Source organism: Penicillium riverlandense (assembly GCF_028828495.1).
Source record: "Penicillium riverlandense strain IBT 135883 chromosome Unknown utg000006l_segment0_segment0, whole genome shotgun sequence".
NCBI classification, from domain to species: domain Eukaryota; kingdom Fungi; phylum Ascomycota; class Eurotiomycetes; order Eurotiales; family Aspergillaceae; genus Penicillium; species Penicillium riverlandense.
This window is the reverse complement of record NW_026643197.1, coordinates 1067249-1082843: the sequence shown is the minus strand read 5'-3', so window position 1 is coordinate 1082843 and position 15595 is coordinate 1067249. Positions and strand designations below refer to the sequence as shown.

General features: G+C 53.7%; 7 protein-coding genes across 7 annotated transcripts; 5 read left to right on the top strand and 2 right to left on the bottom strand.

The window, feature by feature from the left end:
* Positions 1–1189: 1189 nt before the first annotated feature.
* Positions 1190–2448, top strand: N7474_006677 (uncharacterized protein; the record flags this gene model as incomplete). The annotated part of the gene is made up of 3 exons (XM_057198087.1): positions 1190–1298; positions 1352–1507; positions 1559–2448. The coding sequence occupies 3 exons, from the start codon at positions 1190–1192 to the stop codon at positions 2446–2448; spliced, it is 1155 nt and encodes a 384-aa protein (XP_057051527.1).
* Positions 2449–2924: 476 nt separating this feature from the next.
* On the top strand, positions 2925–3929 carry N7474_006676 (NAD(P)-dependent alcohol dehydrogenase; the record flags this gene model as incomplete). The annotated part of the gene is made up of 1 exon (XM_057198086.1): positions 2925–3929. The coding sequence occupies one exon, from the start codon at positions 2925–2927 to the stop codon at positions 3927–3929; it is 1005 nt and encodes a 334-aa protein (XP_057051526.1).
* A 981-nt stretch (positions 3930–4910) lies between these two features.
* N7474_006675 (metallophosphoesterase family protein) lies at positions 4911–6699 on the bottom strand (the record flags this gene model as incomplete). Its single annotated transcript, XM_057198085.1, has 3 exons — positions 4911–5196; positions 5254–6629; positions 6685–6699. 3 exons carry the CDS (start codon positions 6697–6699, stop codon positions 4911–4913), a joined length of 1677 nt encoding a protein of 558 aa, XP_057051525.1.
* Positions 6700–7090: 391 nt separating this feature from the next.
* N7474_006674 (putative Phosphoserine phosphatase) lies at positions 7091–8086 on the bottom strand (the record flags this gene model as incomplete). The annotated part of the gene is made up of 5 exons (XM_057198084.1): positions 7091–7230; positions 7286–7737; positions 7801–7877; positions 7936–7949; positions 7999–8086. The coding sequence occupies 5 exons, from the start codon at positions 8084–8086 to the stop codon at positions 7091–7093; spliced, it is 771 nt and encodes a 256-aa protein (XP_057051524.1).
* Positions 8087–8292: 206 nt separating this feature from the next.
* N7474_006673 (tRNA (adenine-N(1)-)-methyltransferase) lies at positions 8293–9691 on the top strand (the record flags this gene model as incomplete). Its single annotated transcript, XM_057198083.1, has 3 exons — positions 8293–8533; positions 8581–8651; positions 8705–9691. 3 exons carry the CDS (start codon positions 8293–8295, stop codon positions 9689–9691), a joined length of 1299 nt encoding a protein of 432 aa, XP_057051523.1.
* Positions 9692–10455: 764 nt separating this feature from the next.
* N7474_006672 (CCR4-Not complex 3'-5'-exoribonuclease subunit Ccr4) lies at positions 10456–12749 on the top strand (the record flags this gene model as incomplete). The annotated part of the gene is made up of 2 exons (XM_057198082.1): positions 10456–11507; positions 11561–12749. The coding sequence occupies 2 exons, from the start codon at positions 10456–10458 to the stop codon at positions 12747–12749; spliced, it is 2241 nt and encodes a 746-aa protein (XP_057051522.1).
* A 1712-nt stretch (positions 12750–14461) lies between these two features.
* On the top strand, positions 14462–15451 carry N7474_006671 (alpha/beta fold hydrolase; the record flags this gene model as incomplete). The annotated part of the gene is made up of 1 exon (XM_057198081.1): positions 14462–15451. The coding sequence occupies one exon, from the start codon at positions 14462–14464 to the stop codon at positions 15449–15451; it is 990 nt and encodes a 329-aa protein (XP_057051521.1).
* Positions 15452–15595: the final 144 nt, after the last annotated feature.

The window sequence follows — 15595 nt, the reverse complement described above, 5'->3', positions numbered from 1 at the left end:
AAAAGTGATCGCTGGCCGACATACTGTTTTATGGCAGAACCGGAACTCTGTACATGCACCGAATGGTGAAACATCGTGTTCCTGAGAAGGCAGCTCTCATAGAGTCGTACATTGAACCGAGCGTAGAAGAGGTTATGAAATTCTACAAGCGAGACGGGTGGAAGTTTTTTGAATGGAGATGTTTCGGATCCTGTCAGGGAGATACCAGCATCATCACACAGCTTGTACTTAGCCATCAATTGATTGTGTCAAGGCTGGCAGATCAACTCAAGGAGCTCCTGAACCTCCAACAGTCATGCAGCAACTGCCCCAAGATGGAAGTGTCGGAAAAGACGCTGGCCTCGTGCAGTTCTGTCACCGCGCCCCGGAATTTGACATTTATCTCAAATCATTGCGGCCTTACTATCCTGGATTGCAGGAGCGTAGATGGTGCACCAGGGGTCAGGATGTTAGCTGGAACCGTGGTCTGCTCACCGGAGGGCAAAGGATATGCCACGGCATCTTCGGCAATGCACATTTCGTCTCGATTCTCCTTGACTCTCATCTCTTCACTCGCTTACCACAGAAAGTATTGTGCAGAGCGCTGCCTTGCTCATCTCACAGAAGTCAAATCCCTTGCACTTGCTATACCTGAAGCGGTAGAAAGAGCGTGCTACACGGCAGAGACCTTACCATACCTCAATTACCTCCCCAGCGCTGCTTGGGCTTGTGCCGTGGCTGAGATCGAAGAGGGGCCTGTAATAGCCTTCAACGATGTTTAGCATCACCAATTCTGGAGGTGAAATGACGGACTCCAGGCGAGTAGACGTTATGACGTAGCGACGAAGAGAATATTTTCGCTTAGTCGGAAATTAACTGACATTCTATTCTCCTTATTTACAGGCTAAATAAGATACACGTGGGAAGTTGGGCCAGTGGCCCGTCGCGACTAGCATGTCCGAGCGCAATGAAAGTCCCCACTCTTGTCGAGCCACGAGGGTGGATGGCGACTTCCCGTTAGCCAAGATCAATTCGTGGGGGGGGTTAAGCTTTTTGGCATACAAGGGACCGGATCCAGGAACAAAAGAATTTGCCCTAATCTCCGGCAGGGAATTCACCCATCATTTCTTACTTATAAATAAGGGCGAGCCGCCCAGGGATCTTCAGATACCAAGACGCAAACTAACGCCGTAAAGCCAACGTGTTTACCATGTCTCGTGCAGTCCTATCTCTGGCTCTGGCCGTTGGTGCCTTCGCCGCCAAGAACTCCATAGTTGCGCCGCAGGGTGCTGATGTCCTTACCGTGGCTCTCCTGGGTGGTGAGTATTCTTCTCCCTAACAGACAGAAGACAAGCATATCAATAATCCTTAGACTATGGCTGGACTGGCTGGGAGCCCCTACCGCTGTCCTTCTGTAACGAGATCATGCCGAAGCTGATCGCGGATGGCGTCACCATCCCTACCGAAATCCAGAACGACTGCGACCCGGGTGACCGTTATGATATCCGCAATGCCACGATTGAGCAAAGTAAGTCTTTCTTGCATCTCCCTCAGATCATGGATTAACACATCATGATAGAGAACACCGCCCGGTACATTGAGGATGTGTGTCTGATGAAGAATTGCTCTGCCTTCATCTCCGTCGGCGACAATTTCTACGACAGTGGTGTCGACTTCGAGACCGAGGGCATCCTGCGTTTCGATCAGGCCTGGGCTAGCATGTACAACGGCACAGCCTTTGACGGCAAACCGTGGTACCAGTGCTTGGGCAATCACGATGTTGTTCAGGGCCAGCCCGCCGTCGACTTCCAGACCCGTATTGCTCCCCTTATGGATGACCGCTGGTACTTTGGCCACGACCACCTGCCCTACTACACCTACGACCTGGTCGGCTCCAACTGGACCGCTACCTTCGTCGTGGTGGAGTCAGACTGCTTCATCAACGATTACCAGCAGTCGGGCTCGGTTTACCTGACCCCGTACCTGGAGGCCTGCCACAAGACCACGCAGAAGCAGGTCGACTTCCTCAAGAAGTCGTTCGCGGAGTCCAACGCCGACTGGAAGTTCCTGCAGATCCACCACGGCTACGTCTCGTCGTCCAGCAACTACACCGAGCTGGCCCCGCTGATGAACATCGTCCAGGACCACAGCGGCGTCGTCATCAACGGCCACGACCACTGCATGGCCCACTACTACTACCAGGACACCAACTTCGTGCTCACCGGTGCCGCGGGTTACGCCCAGGCTGGTGACTGTAACTACGGCGAGAAGCTCGGCCCCTTCGCCCAGTGGCTCGGTGCCGACAAGCTGCAGTCCGCCAACGGCTTTGTCACCCTGGACATCAGCGCCAACGCCCTCAACTTTGAGTACTACGCTCGGGATATGCGTATGCGTGGCAGCGACCTTTACCCGGTCAAGCATGAGATGAAGCCGTCGTACAACTTCACTGTCACCAAGCATTCTACCTAAACCACCTTCTGAGCTGAGCTCGTGAGTCGGTGGAGAAGGCCGTGTATATAAAACTATATCTGGATACATGTACATTGTTTTGCTCTGCATTAACTATGAAGGCCTTCCAAGGCTATAGTTTGGTTCAGGAAACGCTCAATTAACTTTAGAAAATACTCCACCGGCCGGTTATAAATCCTCTTGGCCCAAGTTCTCGGCCCGACTCTCACGGTGATGATATCAGCGGCCCAGTCGCTTCCGTAAATGGCAATTGGGTTCCACCAGGTTGCATCACTATTTTTTTTTTCCCACTCAAACCTTTGTTTGCGGCGAAGCACTACACGAAATAATCCCAAACGTAGCTGTTGCCCCTCGCTACGTCCCGTCAGGCTGGACAATGACGTACAAGGCCAGAGGAGTATATAAGGCGGTTGAGCCTTCCCAATAGTAGGAAGTAGGGAACCCCAATACCAGTTCAATTCATAATATTGTCCAACATGCCCATTGAAGTCACCTTATTTAAAGGTTCCAAAGACGGAACGGTTCGACAAGAAGTTGCGCAACGATCGAGCGACCTGAAGCGCGACGATGTGCTCATTCGCATCACCCACTCCGGCGTTTGCTTCACCGATGTCCACTACCAGAATGTCGACATGGTCCTCGGCCACGAAGGAACAGGCGTCGTGGAAGCAACCGGCCCTGAAGCCAAGATCTTGAAGAAAGGCGATCGCGTGGGCTGGGGATACGAGCATGATTGCTGTGGGCACTGTCGCCAGTGTCTGACGGGCTGGGAAACTCTCTGTACCGAGCGCAAGATGTATGGCTTGGCGGATTTTGATCAGGGATCCTTTGGCTCTCACGCGGTGTGGCGTGAAGCATTTCTTTTCAAGGTCCCCGACAACATGAGCAACGAGGATGCCGGCCCTTTGATGTGCGGTGGATCGACCGTGTTCAACGCGCTCCACGTTGCTCAAGTTCGTCCCACCGCGCGTGTCGGAATCGTCGGCGTCGGAGGCTTGGGCCATCTGGCCATCCAGTTCGCTGCCAAGATGGGGTGCCAGGTCGTCGTGTTTTCCGGAACAGATAGCAAGAAGGAAGAAGCTTTGAAACTGGGTGCCACCGAATTCCATGCAACCAAGGGCGTGAAGGAGTTGAAGCTTGAGAAACCTATCGACAACCTCCTCGTGACCACCAGCAGCCAGCCGGACTGGCAGCTTTACCTTAACATCATGGCTCCTTGCGGCGTCATCTCGCCCCTCTCGGTCGATCCGAATGACCTCAAGATTCCGTACATGCCTTTGCTACTGAACGGACTTCGAGTGCAAGGAGGAATTGTATCCGCGAGACAGGTGCATCGTGACATGCTCGAGTTTGCGGCCATTCATAACATCAAGCCAGTGAAGATGACTTTCCCGATGACGCTGGAAGGAGTGAAGGACAGCCTAAAGACGTTGGAGGAGGGCAAGATGCGGTACCGTGGCGTTCTCGTGGCCGGAAAATAGGGTGTGATACTCATGCTGAAAATTAATGTCAAGTCTATATCTACTTAGTATTTTTGTCCCTTCCTTTCTCTTATCCTCCTATGCCCTTCTTCGTGTCCATAGATAGGGTGAGCAGATGTACAGAATCACAAGTCGCCACTAAGATTCACACTGAAAATAAAGTAGATAAAAATAGTGCAAAGATAACAAGAGGGGAGAAGTATTCCAACGGTTTTTATTTATTTCTCCCGATGGGGCAAAAAAGAGAAAAAGAAAATGCTTCGACGCGGATTTGAACCGCGGATCTTTGCATACCGTAGTAATTACTACAAGTGCAACGCGTTACCACTGCGCCACCGAAGCAGTCTCAAAGACTAATTGCCGAATAATAGCTACCATATGCTGACGAAATAAAATCGCATTTCTCCCTTTGCATCCGTTTCTTGCTGTAGTAGTTTGGGTTTTGCGATGAATCAAAAATAGACGCTGTTATGGCATCACGTTAGTTGTATGGAATTGACGCTCGATCATAGATAGTATTCTCCAGGTTACTTGCTATAAAATTACTTCAGATGACAACGCGGTATATATGCTTCAACTACTGAAAGCCTAGTCACGTGGCAAAGAAAGCCTTTATAGTACGGTATTCACGGGCGTGCATTCTGTCAAGACAGGCTCGAATTGCAGATGCTGAGGATCAAAGTATAATGGCGAGAGTAGGAAAACTGGTGGAAGATTCCAGACAGAGACAGAGAGAAGGAGGCACCCCAGAGACGCCGACCTTTTGCGGGAAAGGGGCAACTATATGTACACGGCGACAGTAGAAGACGAAAGTGGGCGGGGAAGGAAGAGAGTGGAAAAGGAAGCCGGTGCATCTGGGGAATGATGGGCGGGATAAACGACAGGAAGTGCGAGGGAAAAAACTGCAAGCAGCACTCTACTCACTGTGGACACGCGGATAGAAAAAGAGAAAGAGAAACAAGAAGAAAAAAGGAGAGAGGCTCAATACGAAGATCCAGAGCCAGTGTGACTATCGCCAGGTCCCTTGACGGCGCCGGCGTCAACAATCATCATTTCATCGATTTTGGCTTCAGTTTGGCCCCATTCGAGGCGTTTGTAGGTCGTCACTCGGCCCGGGCCCATGTCAAAGTCGAAGAAGCGCACGCGGCGCACGTAGTCCTTGTAGCCGCCGTAACCGCCCAGGCCGACCCCGCCGCCGTAGCACATCCAGAGGGAGGGCTTATTGGCCTCATCGTGGTCGAGCATGCAGTAGTCGTTGACATGGTCGCTGCGTGGGAGTTAGCTTGTTGTTACATACAAAGAAAAAAAAGTTAAGGGTACGTACTGTCCACAGCTCACGAACAACACCCCCTCTTCCTCGAGTGCTTCTTTGAAGCCCGAGTTGAATCCAGGGGCTGTGGGTGTCTCATCCCATGAACCCTTGTAGTAAAGGTCCGAGTTGCGGTACTCGGGTAGCGGGATATGGATGAATGCCATGTTCATGTGGATGTGGGAATATTCCTTGTGTTTTCTTTTCAGGCTCTGGGCCGTGTTCTTGAACCAGCGGGTCTGACTCGGCTTGATCCAGTCATAGCCTCGGAACTGGCGCTCGTCGGGAGAGTAGGAGTGGGTGTCGAGGAGGTAGAAGGTCAGGGCCGAGTGTGTGCTCTTGCCCCGGTCCAGGACTTCAACGTAATAGTTTCCGACGCCGTCGACGTCTTCGGGACCGGGGGCTGACATGGAGTAGGGAAGGTCTTTGTAGATAGTCATGAGATGTTCGCGGTTGAGATCGCCTTCGTCGTCGTGGTTGCCGAAAATGGCCGCGTAGGGGATCTTGCGGTCAACTAGAAGCTTCACCGACTTGAACAGGGCGCTTTGTGCATCAGGAGCCGTCTCTCCGTTGACCTGGTCGCCTGTCAAGATGACCATATCCGGCTTCTCCTCATCGAGAAGCCTTTCGACAAACTCCAGGGTGCGCGGGTCGGCTTCGCAGCCTTGGCCTGCCACCGCCTCGGCAGGGACAGGATCCCGACAGGCACCCAGGCCAGTGCTCAGATGCATATCGGCCAGCTGCATCACCTTGAACTTGCCGTTTTCATTGATCCGCGGAGTAGGCACTTTCGCCTGGACCGGGTTGCCTCTACGGATGCTGAGTCGAGTCTCCAGCTGCTCCGTCATACTGTCCAGCAGCAGAGGAGTATCTTTCACTTCCCAGCCAGCGCGCGGATCGACAGCGTCCGCGCCGAACAGGACATCGACATAGGTGACGGTATTTTGCGAGTCGCTCGCATGTCGGGCAGCGGTGCGTTTGAGCCAAATGCCCCCGGGCCGCTGCTCCCAGTTAACAATCTCGCTTTTGCTATTGTATTCGGACTGCGGGGTGAGACGGCTGATTTTCAAGTCGACAACGACCTTGTCCGACGAAGACAATTCCTCCTCTTTTTTCCGCTGAAAGTGGATGTAAGCGCTCGAGGTCCAGCCCGTACGGAGGTAGAGGTCCTTCTCGATGCGGTACCAGACTTCGGGGTCGAGTCTGCAGTTCGAGAAGGGGTTGAGGGTTGAACAAGTGGTGACGGTCACGTCGGTGATCACGTAGCCGGAGAAGTGTGTTGGGAGGTGGTGATGGATGGAGGCGGGGAGGACTCGAAATCGATTATCAAGGAAGACGATCAGGCAGATGGCGAAGATGGTGAGCAAACCAAGCTGGACGCCCGTTCGGACCTAGATACGACGGTCAGTTTGTCTCGAGATGACAACCAGAAGGGGAAAACCATACGAGCCGGCGAGCCATGATGAGGAGATCACCCTGGTAGGGACTTTAGAACAAACTGGTTGGCGGGTGGACACAGTCGCATGGTGCAGGCCACCCTGCCATCAAGAAATGCAGCAAAAGAGATGACCGAGGGCAGGTCAACTCAGGGTGAAAGGGGAGTTCACTTGTTTTGGTGGATTCTCTTGGGCGAGGGATGGCTGGTCCCTGGGCCAAGGCGGTCTGGACGACTGAGACAAGCGCGAGGTAACAAAACCCTAAAAAAAGGGTGACAAGAGGGAGAAGCCATTACATAGGTAAATGAATCAATGAATCAATGAATCTTATAAGTACGATTTCGTCTATCGCTCTATCGGAATAATTACCATAACCATACCCATACCCATGGCCAAGTGGCCCATCTATTCACACTCTACTGGCTCTTATGCGCCTGGGCCACATCCTGGGCCGACACTTTGCCCGCTAGGATATCCTTCGTGGTCGAGAGGATGGTCGACCAGTTCTCAAAGGTCGTAAAAGGCATTCCGCGGCGTTCGCAGTACAGCACCAGATCTAGGACAGCGTCAGTGATACAGATCCTCCTGCTTAACCAAGAGATTTGCCCTACCTTTGCCCTTCTTCGCAAACAGAAGATCCGTCTCCGCAGCCGCAGATAGGTCCGAGACGCCATCACCAGCATACAGCAGCACCGGGCGCTCGCCTTCGGGCAATGCGGCGTACGGCTTGATCTCCAGGGACTTGTCGTGGCCGAAATGGCTACCGTCGTGGTATTGGATCTGCCAACCGCCCTCACTGTTGATGTCCTTGCTATCGCGGCTCACCACCTCGTTAGATACAATGGTGAGGTGGCTGGCCGGCTTGTGACCCAGGAAGTGCTCCAGCAGGGCGCTGATGATCGGCCGCATTCCGGAGGACAGGATGACGATGGGCACGTTGTTTTCCTTGGCCCAGTAGTAGAACTCAGCGAAGTAGGGGTCCAGCTTCATCTTCTTCAGGAGGGTTGCAATGCATTCGTCGTACGGGGTCTTGATGCTCTCGAGCATTTCGCGGAAAGCATCCCTAGCGGAAGAAAGACCCAGATGATCAGATAGGGGATATTTTGGAGATTAGATGTCTGCTTACCGGAAGCTCAGCGTCTCGTCCAGCACCTGGTCATTCAGCACGCGGCGTCTCTCCCGGCCGAAACCGAGATTGTCGATCTGGAAGGGGGGTCAGCACGGCGTGCAATGCGAGATCGGTGCGGCCAGATGAAGATACCATGTGGTCATTGCCTGCAATGGTCAGTATGGGTTCTGAGAGGATCATTGGAGCAGCACTGACTGTCCTCGACGGTGATGGTGCCATCGAAATCGGTGAAAAAGATCAGCTTGGGCGCTGTCTGCATGTACGGGAGCGCGATTGACCCCATTGCGACGGTATATGGCGAAAAAGCGAGAGTGAGAGAGTGACAATAAATACTCCAGCGCACGAAGAGTCAGAAAAGAATTGATCCGACCCTGCTCAAAATCATGGAGGGGCCCCGGTGAGAGCGAAACCGGGGGCGATTGGCATGTGGGTCAAAGGAGTGGATATCGTTCATTGGTGATTTTCTTTTCTGGTCTTTCGACACTCGCCATGGCCCTGCTGCAGTCGCTGCGGCGCGTCTTGGGTCTGACGGCGCCATCGGTACGGGCGAGGTCCATCGATACCAACTTCACCGTGTTCCGCGAAGGAGACCGGGTGCTGGTGCACTCGAAGAACCCGCAGTTGACCAAGCCCTTGCGCCAGGGCGACAAGACCCATCTGCGACGCGGACACCTGGACCATGATCGCGTCATTGGGAACCGGGTCTGGGGTACGGTACAAGCTCACCGAGGTATGTTAGCTGTTGGGGATCAATTGAGTGACGACTGACCGGGGCAGGCCCCGAGACTCGACTCAGTCTCCCGACGTTGGAGGAATACGTCGCCCTGACACCGCGCATGGTCACCCCGGTAGGTGCATCCCTCCCTCAATAAATGAAACAAGTCTCATGCCGGCCCAGTAGATCTATGCGCAGGATGCCAGTCTGATCGTGTCGCTTCTCGACATCCACGTCGAGTCTCCCGCGGACCATGCGACCCAACCACCCTTGGAGATCCTCGAGGCCGGAACCGGCCATGGATCCTTGACTTTACATTTGGCGCGAGCCATTCAAGCCGCCAATCCCATTCCCCCGCTGCGACCGACGCGATCCCAAATACAATTCTTGGAAGACCGGCCCCGGCGGCCCGGCGAGGATGGTTCGGACGAAAAAGCAGCCGACACGGAATCGGCCGCCATCACGCCAGTCCAACAGCAGTGGGATACCTGGCGGGCCCAGCGCAATGCGATCGTCCACACGGTGGACGTGTCGGCCAAGTTCTCGGCCCTGGCCGAAAAGAACGTCCAGGGCTTCCGCCGCGGCATCTACGCGGGCAATGTGGATTTCTACGTGGGCCACGTCGAGAACTGGATTGCGCAACAGACCAAGCAGCGAACCAAGACCGGGATCGTGAATTCATTGACCGGTGCGACCGCGATGGATCCGTTCCTGTCGTACGCCATCCTCGACATGCCGTCGGCCCATCTGCGCATTCCCCACGTCGCTCCGGTCCTGAAGCAAAACGGCCTTCTGGTCGTCTTCATGCCCAGCATCACTCAGATTGGCGAGTGCACCGAGTTGATCCGCAAACAGCGGCTGCCTTTCGTTCAGCAGAGGGTGGTCGAGCTCGGTGCTGGGCTCACCAGTGGCCGGCTGTGGGACGTCCGGTTTGCCGTCAAGAAATCCGGGGCTGATCCGGCATCATGGGGTGCTTCATCTGATGCTGAAGATGGCGGTGCTGCTGCTGAGCCGGAGGAAGAATTGTCCAACGCCAGTGACGGCGCAGTGGATGCCCCTGAGACCCCGTCCATGGCAGAAGACGCTGTCTTGGTCTGCCGGCCCAAGGTTGGAGTGCGTACCTTTGGTGGAGGATTTGTTGGCGTGTGGCGGCGGATTGAAGACAGGCGATAGTGGTCTTTAGTCTTCCTTTGTACTATATTCTTGTACTCTAGCCTCATGGTGAGACCATCTGTGGCACTGCATCATAGTTAGACGTGTCAGAGATGAGCATGCATTGTCTCCACTGACTGTAGCAAACTGACTGAGAATGGAAAACATCATGTCTCCTGTACTATGGCCCTATAATATGATCCTATACTCTGATCCTATACTCTATCGCACTTTATACTCTTCTCGGCTGGAATGAAAGCGTCACAGGGCAGGACCCAGCCTTGGCACAGTCAGCGACCCAATCACACCGCCCCAGTCACGTGCCAACTCCCGCCTTCAACTCGCCCAGCGCAAACCAGATCAATCACTTCTCTCTTGTGCCGGCTTGTCTCCCCCCCTATGTGTGCTTCGCCGTGTCAGTGATTCTAACCATATATATCAGACTAGCACTGTGCCTCGTCTCAGGCTCCCAGTCTTTCACTGCACACTCTTTCCCGCTTTCCCGCCCTTCCCAACCTCCCACCATCCCAACCACTCCTCCATCGATTCACTAGCTGTGAAAGTCGGATTCCCAGCCCTCCTGTGGTCACCTGCTCCTAGTTGTGCTCACAAGTGACACTCAAAGGGTCTTCCTGCCTCAGGACTCTATGTGGAAGAAGAGAAGAGACCGTGTCCCATCCGCTACGCCTCTCCTCATCTCTTCCACGGCTCCGAGTCTAGCGCAACTCGTCTGCCCTGAGGTTCCACCTCAAGGAAACCAGCCACGGTCACGTCTGCCACGTTAAATGGCAGATGGTACCTACAGGTTCCAGCAGCCTGGGGCCGGGCAGTTTTTCTTCCAAACACAATCGCAGCAGCCTTCGCAGCAGCAACGACATCTCCTTCGAAACGGGACCAATTCCCCGACGGGGCGACTGAAATTCAACTCTGACACTCCCTCTCCGTCGCGAACACCCCCACAATCCGCTTTCGCCATGTACGGCCAAGGCCACCAGGGCCAACATGTCATGATGAATGGTGGCCAGGGCCACCAGCGATTTGGCATGCAGATGCCCAAGTTCCAGTCGCAAAATCATCACCCGCACCATGCCCAGCAACCTCACCACCACGGCCACCATACCCAGGCCGCCCACAACCTCGCTCACCAACACAACTTCACTGGCGGAGCCTTGGCCTCCACCACGCCACACTTTACCCCCTCCCACCTGCAGAATGGCGCGCCCGGCAATGTCGACGAGGACCTGGATGAGTCCATGAACGAACACTGGCAGCAACAGCTCCAGCTGGCAGCCGAATCCCGACAGGCCAGCTCCCCTCACTACTATGCTCGTGTCATGGCGCAGCAGTCGAAAGGCATCCAGATTATACCGAGCCAGGCCGAGGTGCAGGAGAACGGGGCGGAAGGACGCAATGGCATAGTCCCGGCCAAGTCGGCATCCCGGCAAGGCTGGAACGCGCTCGACTTTGGCGGACAGGGTCTACGCGCCATGTCCACCTCCCTGTTCAACTACGTTTTCCTGGAACGGCTCTACCTGAACCACAACAAGCTCAAATCGCTCCCCGCCGCTGTTGGCCAGCTTCGGAAACTGAATCACCTGGACCTTTCCGGCAACGAGCTCACGGAGCTCCCGGAAGAGATCGGCATGCTCTCGTGCCTGAAGAAGCTTCTCCTTTTCGATAACAACATCCGCAATCTTCCCTACGAAATGGGCTATCTTTACCGACTGGAGACTCTGGGTATCGAGGGCAATCCGCTCAATGAAACCCTCAAGTCTCAGATCATGAAGGATGGAACCAAGGCTCTGATCAGATATCTGCGGGAGGAAATGCCAGGTAGGTGGATATCGTTTCTTTTTGCTTTTTCTGTATTGCTAACTCTGGATTAATCAGTTCAACTGCCTCCCCCGATCGAGACTGGGTCATCCTAGACGAGACTGCGAGTTCGAACAACAGCCCTGCGGAGAAGATTACCGTCCTGTCCTACAACACCCTGTGTGATTCTTCCGCTACACAATCTCACTACGGCTACACCCCCTCACGTGCTCTTTCCTGGGAGTTCCGCCGAGAGCTGATCCTCAGCGAATTGCGGTCCCACAGCTCCGATATTGTCTGTCTTCAAGAGGTGGATCAAGGCAGCTACAACAACTTCTTCCGGGAGCAGCTAGCATACAATGACTACAAGGGCGTGTACTGGCCACGTGGACGTGCTATGGGCATGCAAGAGGAAGACGCCAGGACAGTGGATGGTTGCGCTACTTTCTTCAAGGGAAGCAAGTACATCCTGCTGGATAAGCAGCTGATCAACTTTGGTCAAACAGCTGTGCGACGACCCGATGCCAAGGGTCAGGATGACATCTACAACCGACTGTGGCAGAAGGACCATATCGCCGTTGTGATCTTCTTGGAGAACCGGCAAACCGGCGCACGCTTCATTGTTGTGAATGCCCATCTGTACTGGGATCCCGCTTTCAAGGATGTCAAGCTTATCCAGACGGCCATTTTGATGGAGGAGATTACGAAACTCTCGAATAACTACGCCAAGTGGCCCGCCTGCACGGACAAGACTGCGTTCCGTTTCTCCGAGGCGGAGAGTGGTTCAGAGGACCAGCCTCAGGTGGAGCCGGCCCCGTCCATGGAGTATGCCAGTGGTGACCAAATCCCGCTGTTCATGTGCGGTGACTTCAACTCGTCGCCTGGGTCCGCTGCATACAACCTGATTGCCAATGGACGGCTGACAGAGGATCATCCTGATCTCGAGAATCGACTGTACGGCAACCTCAGCAAGGTGGGTATGACGCATCCTTTCAAACTGAGGTCGGCATATGGTTCCATAGGGGAGCTGAGCTTCACCAACTACACGCCGGACTTCAAGGACATTCTCGATTACGTGTGGTTCTCATCCACCACGCTGCACGTGTCCGCACTTCTCGGCGAAGTGGACAAGGACTATCTTCGGCGCGTGCCGGGATTCCCCAATTTTCATTTTCCTAGTGATCATGTCGCATTGTTCGCGGAGTTTACTGTCAAGGGGAAAAAGGGCAAGGTTGTGGAGGCGGATTTTGGGCCGCAACGGCACTAAAGCGGACCCTGGAGCATTTCTCGAATCTTCGGAAGACGGGGTGTTTTTGTGCTTCTGCGTCTGGTTTTTGAACTTGTTCTTTCGGAATCTTCGGGCTGGCGGGTTTCTCTTCTGGCCTTGCTTTTGCCCTGCGGTGTTTATTTATTTCTTTTCTGTCCATCTTCCTCTTCTTTTTTGTTGTCTACTTCCTTGATTATCATGTCTTTTTATTCTATCTGGCTTTTGTGTCTCAGTGTGCTGAGGTCCTCGGATTTTTGCTATCGGAGCATTTTCCTCGTTGCCTCGTCGAACTGACTTTTGTGTTCACCTCTCCCTGGGGTTTGTTGGAAGTAGTCAAACCGGCGTGGCACTCTCGATCTTCTCCTCTTTCATGCTTTGATCCTGCCTCTCCTCTACCTCCCCTGTCCCACCATCTGACTCTTTCCTTCGTCCCTCTTGTTTCCTGTTGGGGTTGTTCCTTTGTCTTTGCCTTTGTCTCGAGATCTCGGTTTCATCTCCCCTAATCTCTCACGGCATCTGTGACGGATTCATGACGCTTATGGGGCTGGTGCTGGTGTTGTGCTGGGTGGAACAGGTGGCCAGGCCGCAGGGCGCTGTTTTCTTGCCCGCGACGAATTTGCTTTTCTGTTGATTTTCTTTCCGTCGGCGCAGGGAGTTGTGTCTGTTCTGTTCTTTGTATGTTGTTTTTTCCCTCTATCTTCTTGTCGCCATCCTCCTTATCTGCAATTTCTGCTGAGAATAGATTGTGGCTTCTTCATTTGGGTGCATTGTAGCTGTACTGTAGTTCTGTATTCGACGGACTAGGCTAGTTAAGGGATCCTGAAGATCTTTATCCAAGCCTCATGGTTTACACAGGAAGATTATCTCTACTCCCCATGGCTGCGAGCTACAGACCAACGATCATATCTTAATTCTATTGAGTAGTTATGAACGATGCATGGATAGTCTACATAAACTTCTAGCTAGAAGAATAAAAAGCACTGAAGTAAAGACATGTGGGACGAATATGTATATCCAGGGAATTTACTATCCACTCAAGCGAGTGAACAGACTCGGCGAGCCCTGTGCTAAGTAGAATCTACCCACATTGCTAAACTATATATAATATAGCTTAGGCAATGGATTAACTACAGCCCATAGTCAAGGCTACACCCTGTGGATCGAATCACTCAAACTGGCAATGCTAACTGTCATATGACATTATCAATTCTCTCTTTCCTCAAGGAACCCTCAATGCACGCTTTAAGCATCGTAACATACAAGCAGCGCCTTGACTACCTAAGTTCTATAATACTATGGATCACCTCTGGATCATATCAGTCAGCAGACCAGTCTTTACAACCTATCCAGATTGATAATTGGTGCTTTTCTATATCCCATGTCTTGGAATATCTCCCGCTCAAGTATGATGTCGTCTTTTATGTCTGCTCTCTCCACCAACGCCACCTTTCCATGGATGCCTGATCTGTATTTGCCACGTAACTACGCAGCAGAACATTCTTTCTCCGAATGGTGGGTTGACGGACATGACTACGGAGAAGTTAGGGGGCCGGACGCGGGGGGACGCTTTTGCTTCCAGGCCCCAGTGATTCGGGGCGAGTATATACGGAGCTTGAGGAGACGAGATTCAATCGGCGACACAAATGAAGAGCCCGCTATTCAGAGCGTGAAATTCGAGAAATCCACAACAAACAGGAACTCCGATTCTTGCGATGGGGAACCGTAACCACCTCGAGAATAAACAAACTCTCACGCTCCCATCAGGCCGCATCTTAGCATGGACCATCCACGGCGGGCCCCTGGAGCGCCCTACTACAACTGACTCTGACACCAAACCGCCCGCGATAATCTTCTACTTCCACGGCTTCCCAGGCTGCTCCCACGAAGCCAATTTCCTCAGCACCGCGCTCCTCCAGCGGCACAATGCGCGGTGCATCGCCATCGACCGACCTGGCATGGATCAGTCAACGCATTACCCAGAGCGCCGGCTCCTAGACTGGCCAGCCGACGTACTCGCGATAGCAGACCACCTTGGCATCCCTCAATTCTCCATCCTCGGCGCCTCAGGCGGGGGGCCATATGCCCTCGCCTGCGCGCACGCCATCCCGCGCGTCGACAGCAGCTCGCCAGACGTCACCGCGCAGCAGGGCCGGGGCCGACTGCGCGGCGTGGCGCTCATGTGCGCCATGTACCCAACCAACCTTGGAGTGAAGGGGATGCTCACAGAGTTGAAAGTCGTGCTCGCTGTTGGACGGTGGGTGCCGCGATTCATTATGGCGGCTGTCCTGGACCGGTTTATTGGGCGGAAAGCGAGAGATAAAGATCCCACTGTGCTCGAGAAGACGATGGACGGGGCGATGGCGAGACGGCCTGGGGCGGAGCGTCTGGCGTGGGCGGACGCAAGGGTTAGGGCTACGGGGGTGGGGTCGCTACGCGGCGCCTTTCGGCAGGGTGGTATGCCTGTAGCCACGGAGTTGAGTCTGATTAGTAGTCGTGATTGGGGGTTTCGGGTGGAGGATATAGATGGGAATGGGGTGAGGCTGTGGCATGGGATGTTGGATCAGAATGCGCCGTTTGAGATGGCGGAGAAGGCGGCGAAGCTGATGCCCGGTGCGAAGACGCACTTTTTTGAGAAGGCAGGCCACTTGAGTATGGCGGCTGGGCATATTGATGCCATTGTGGCAGATCTTGTTGGTAGGTGAGTAGTAGTGGTGCATTTGATCATGAAACGCGGGGAGCAACGGGTAGGTAGTATTGTTTTGGATACTTGATAGAGAGATTATAGAACTCAATTTGCGGATAAATAGCAGTCCATTCAATTTCCTAGTAGACCGGCAGTGGTGAAT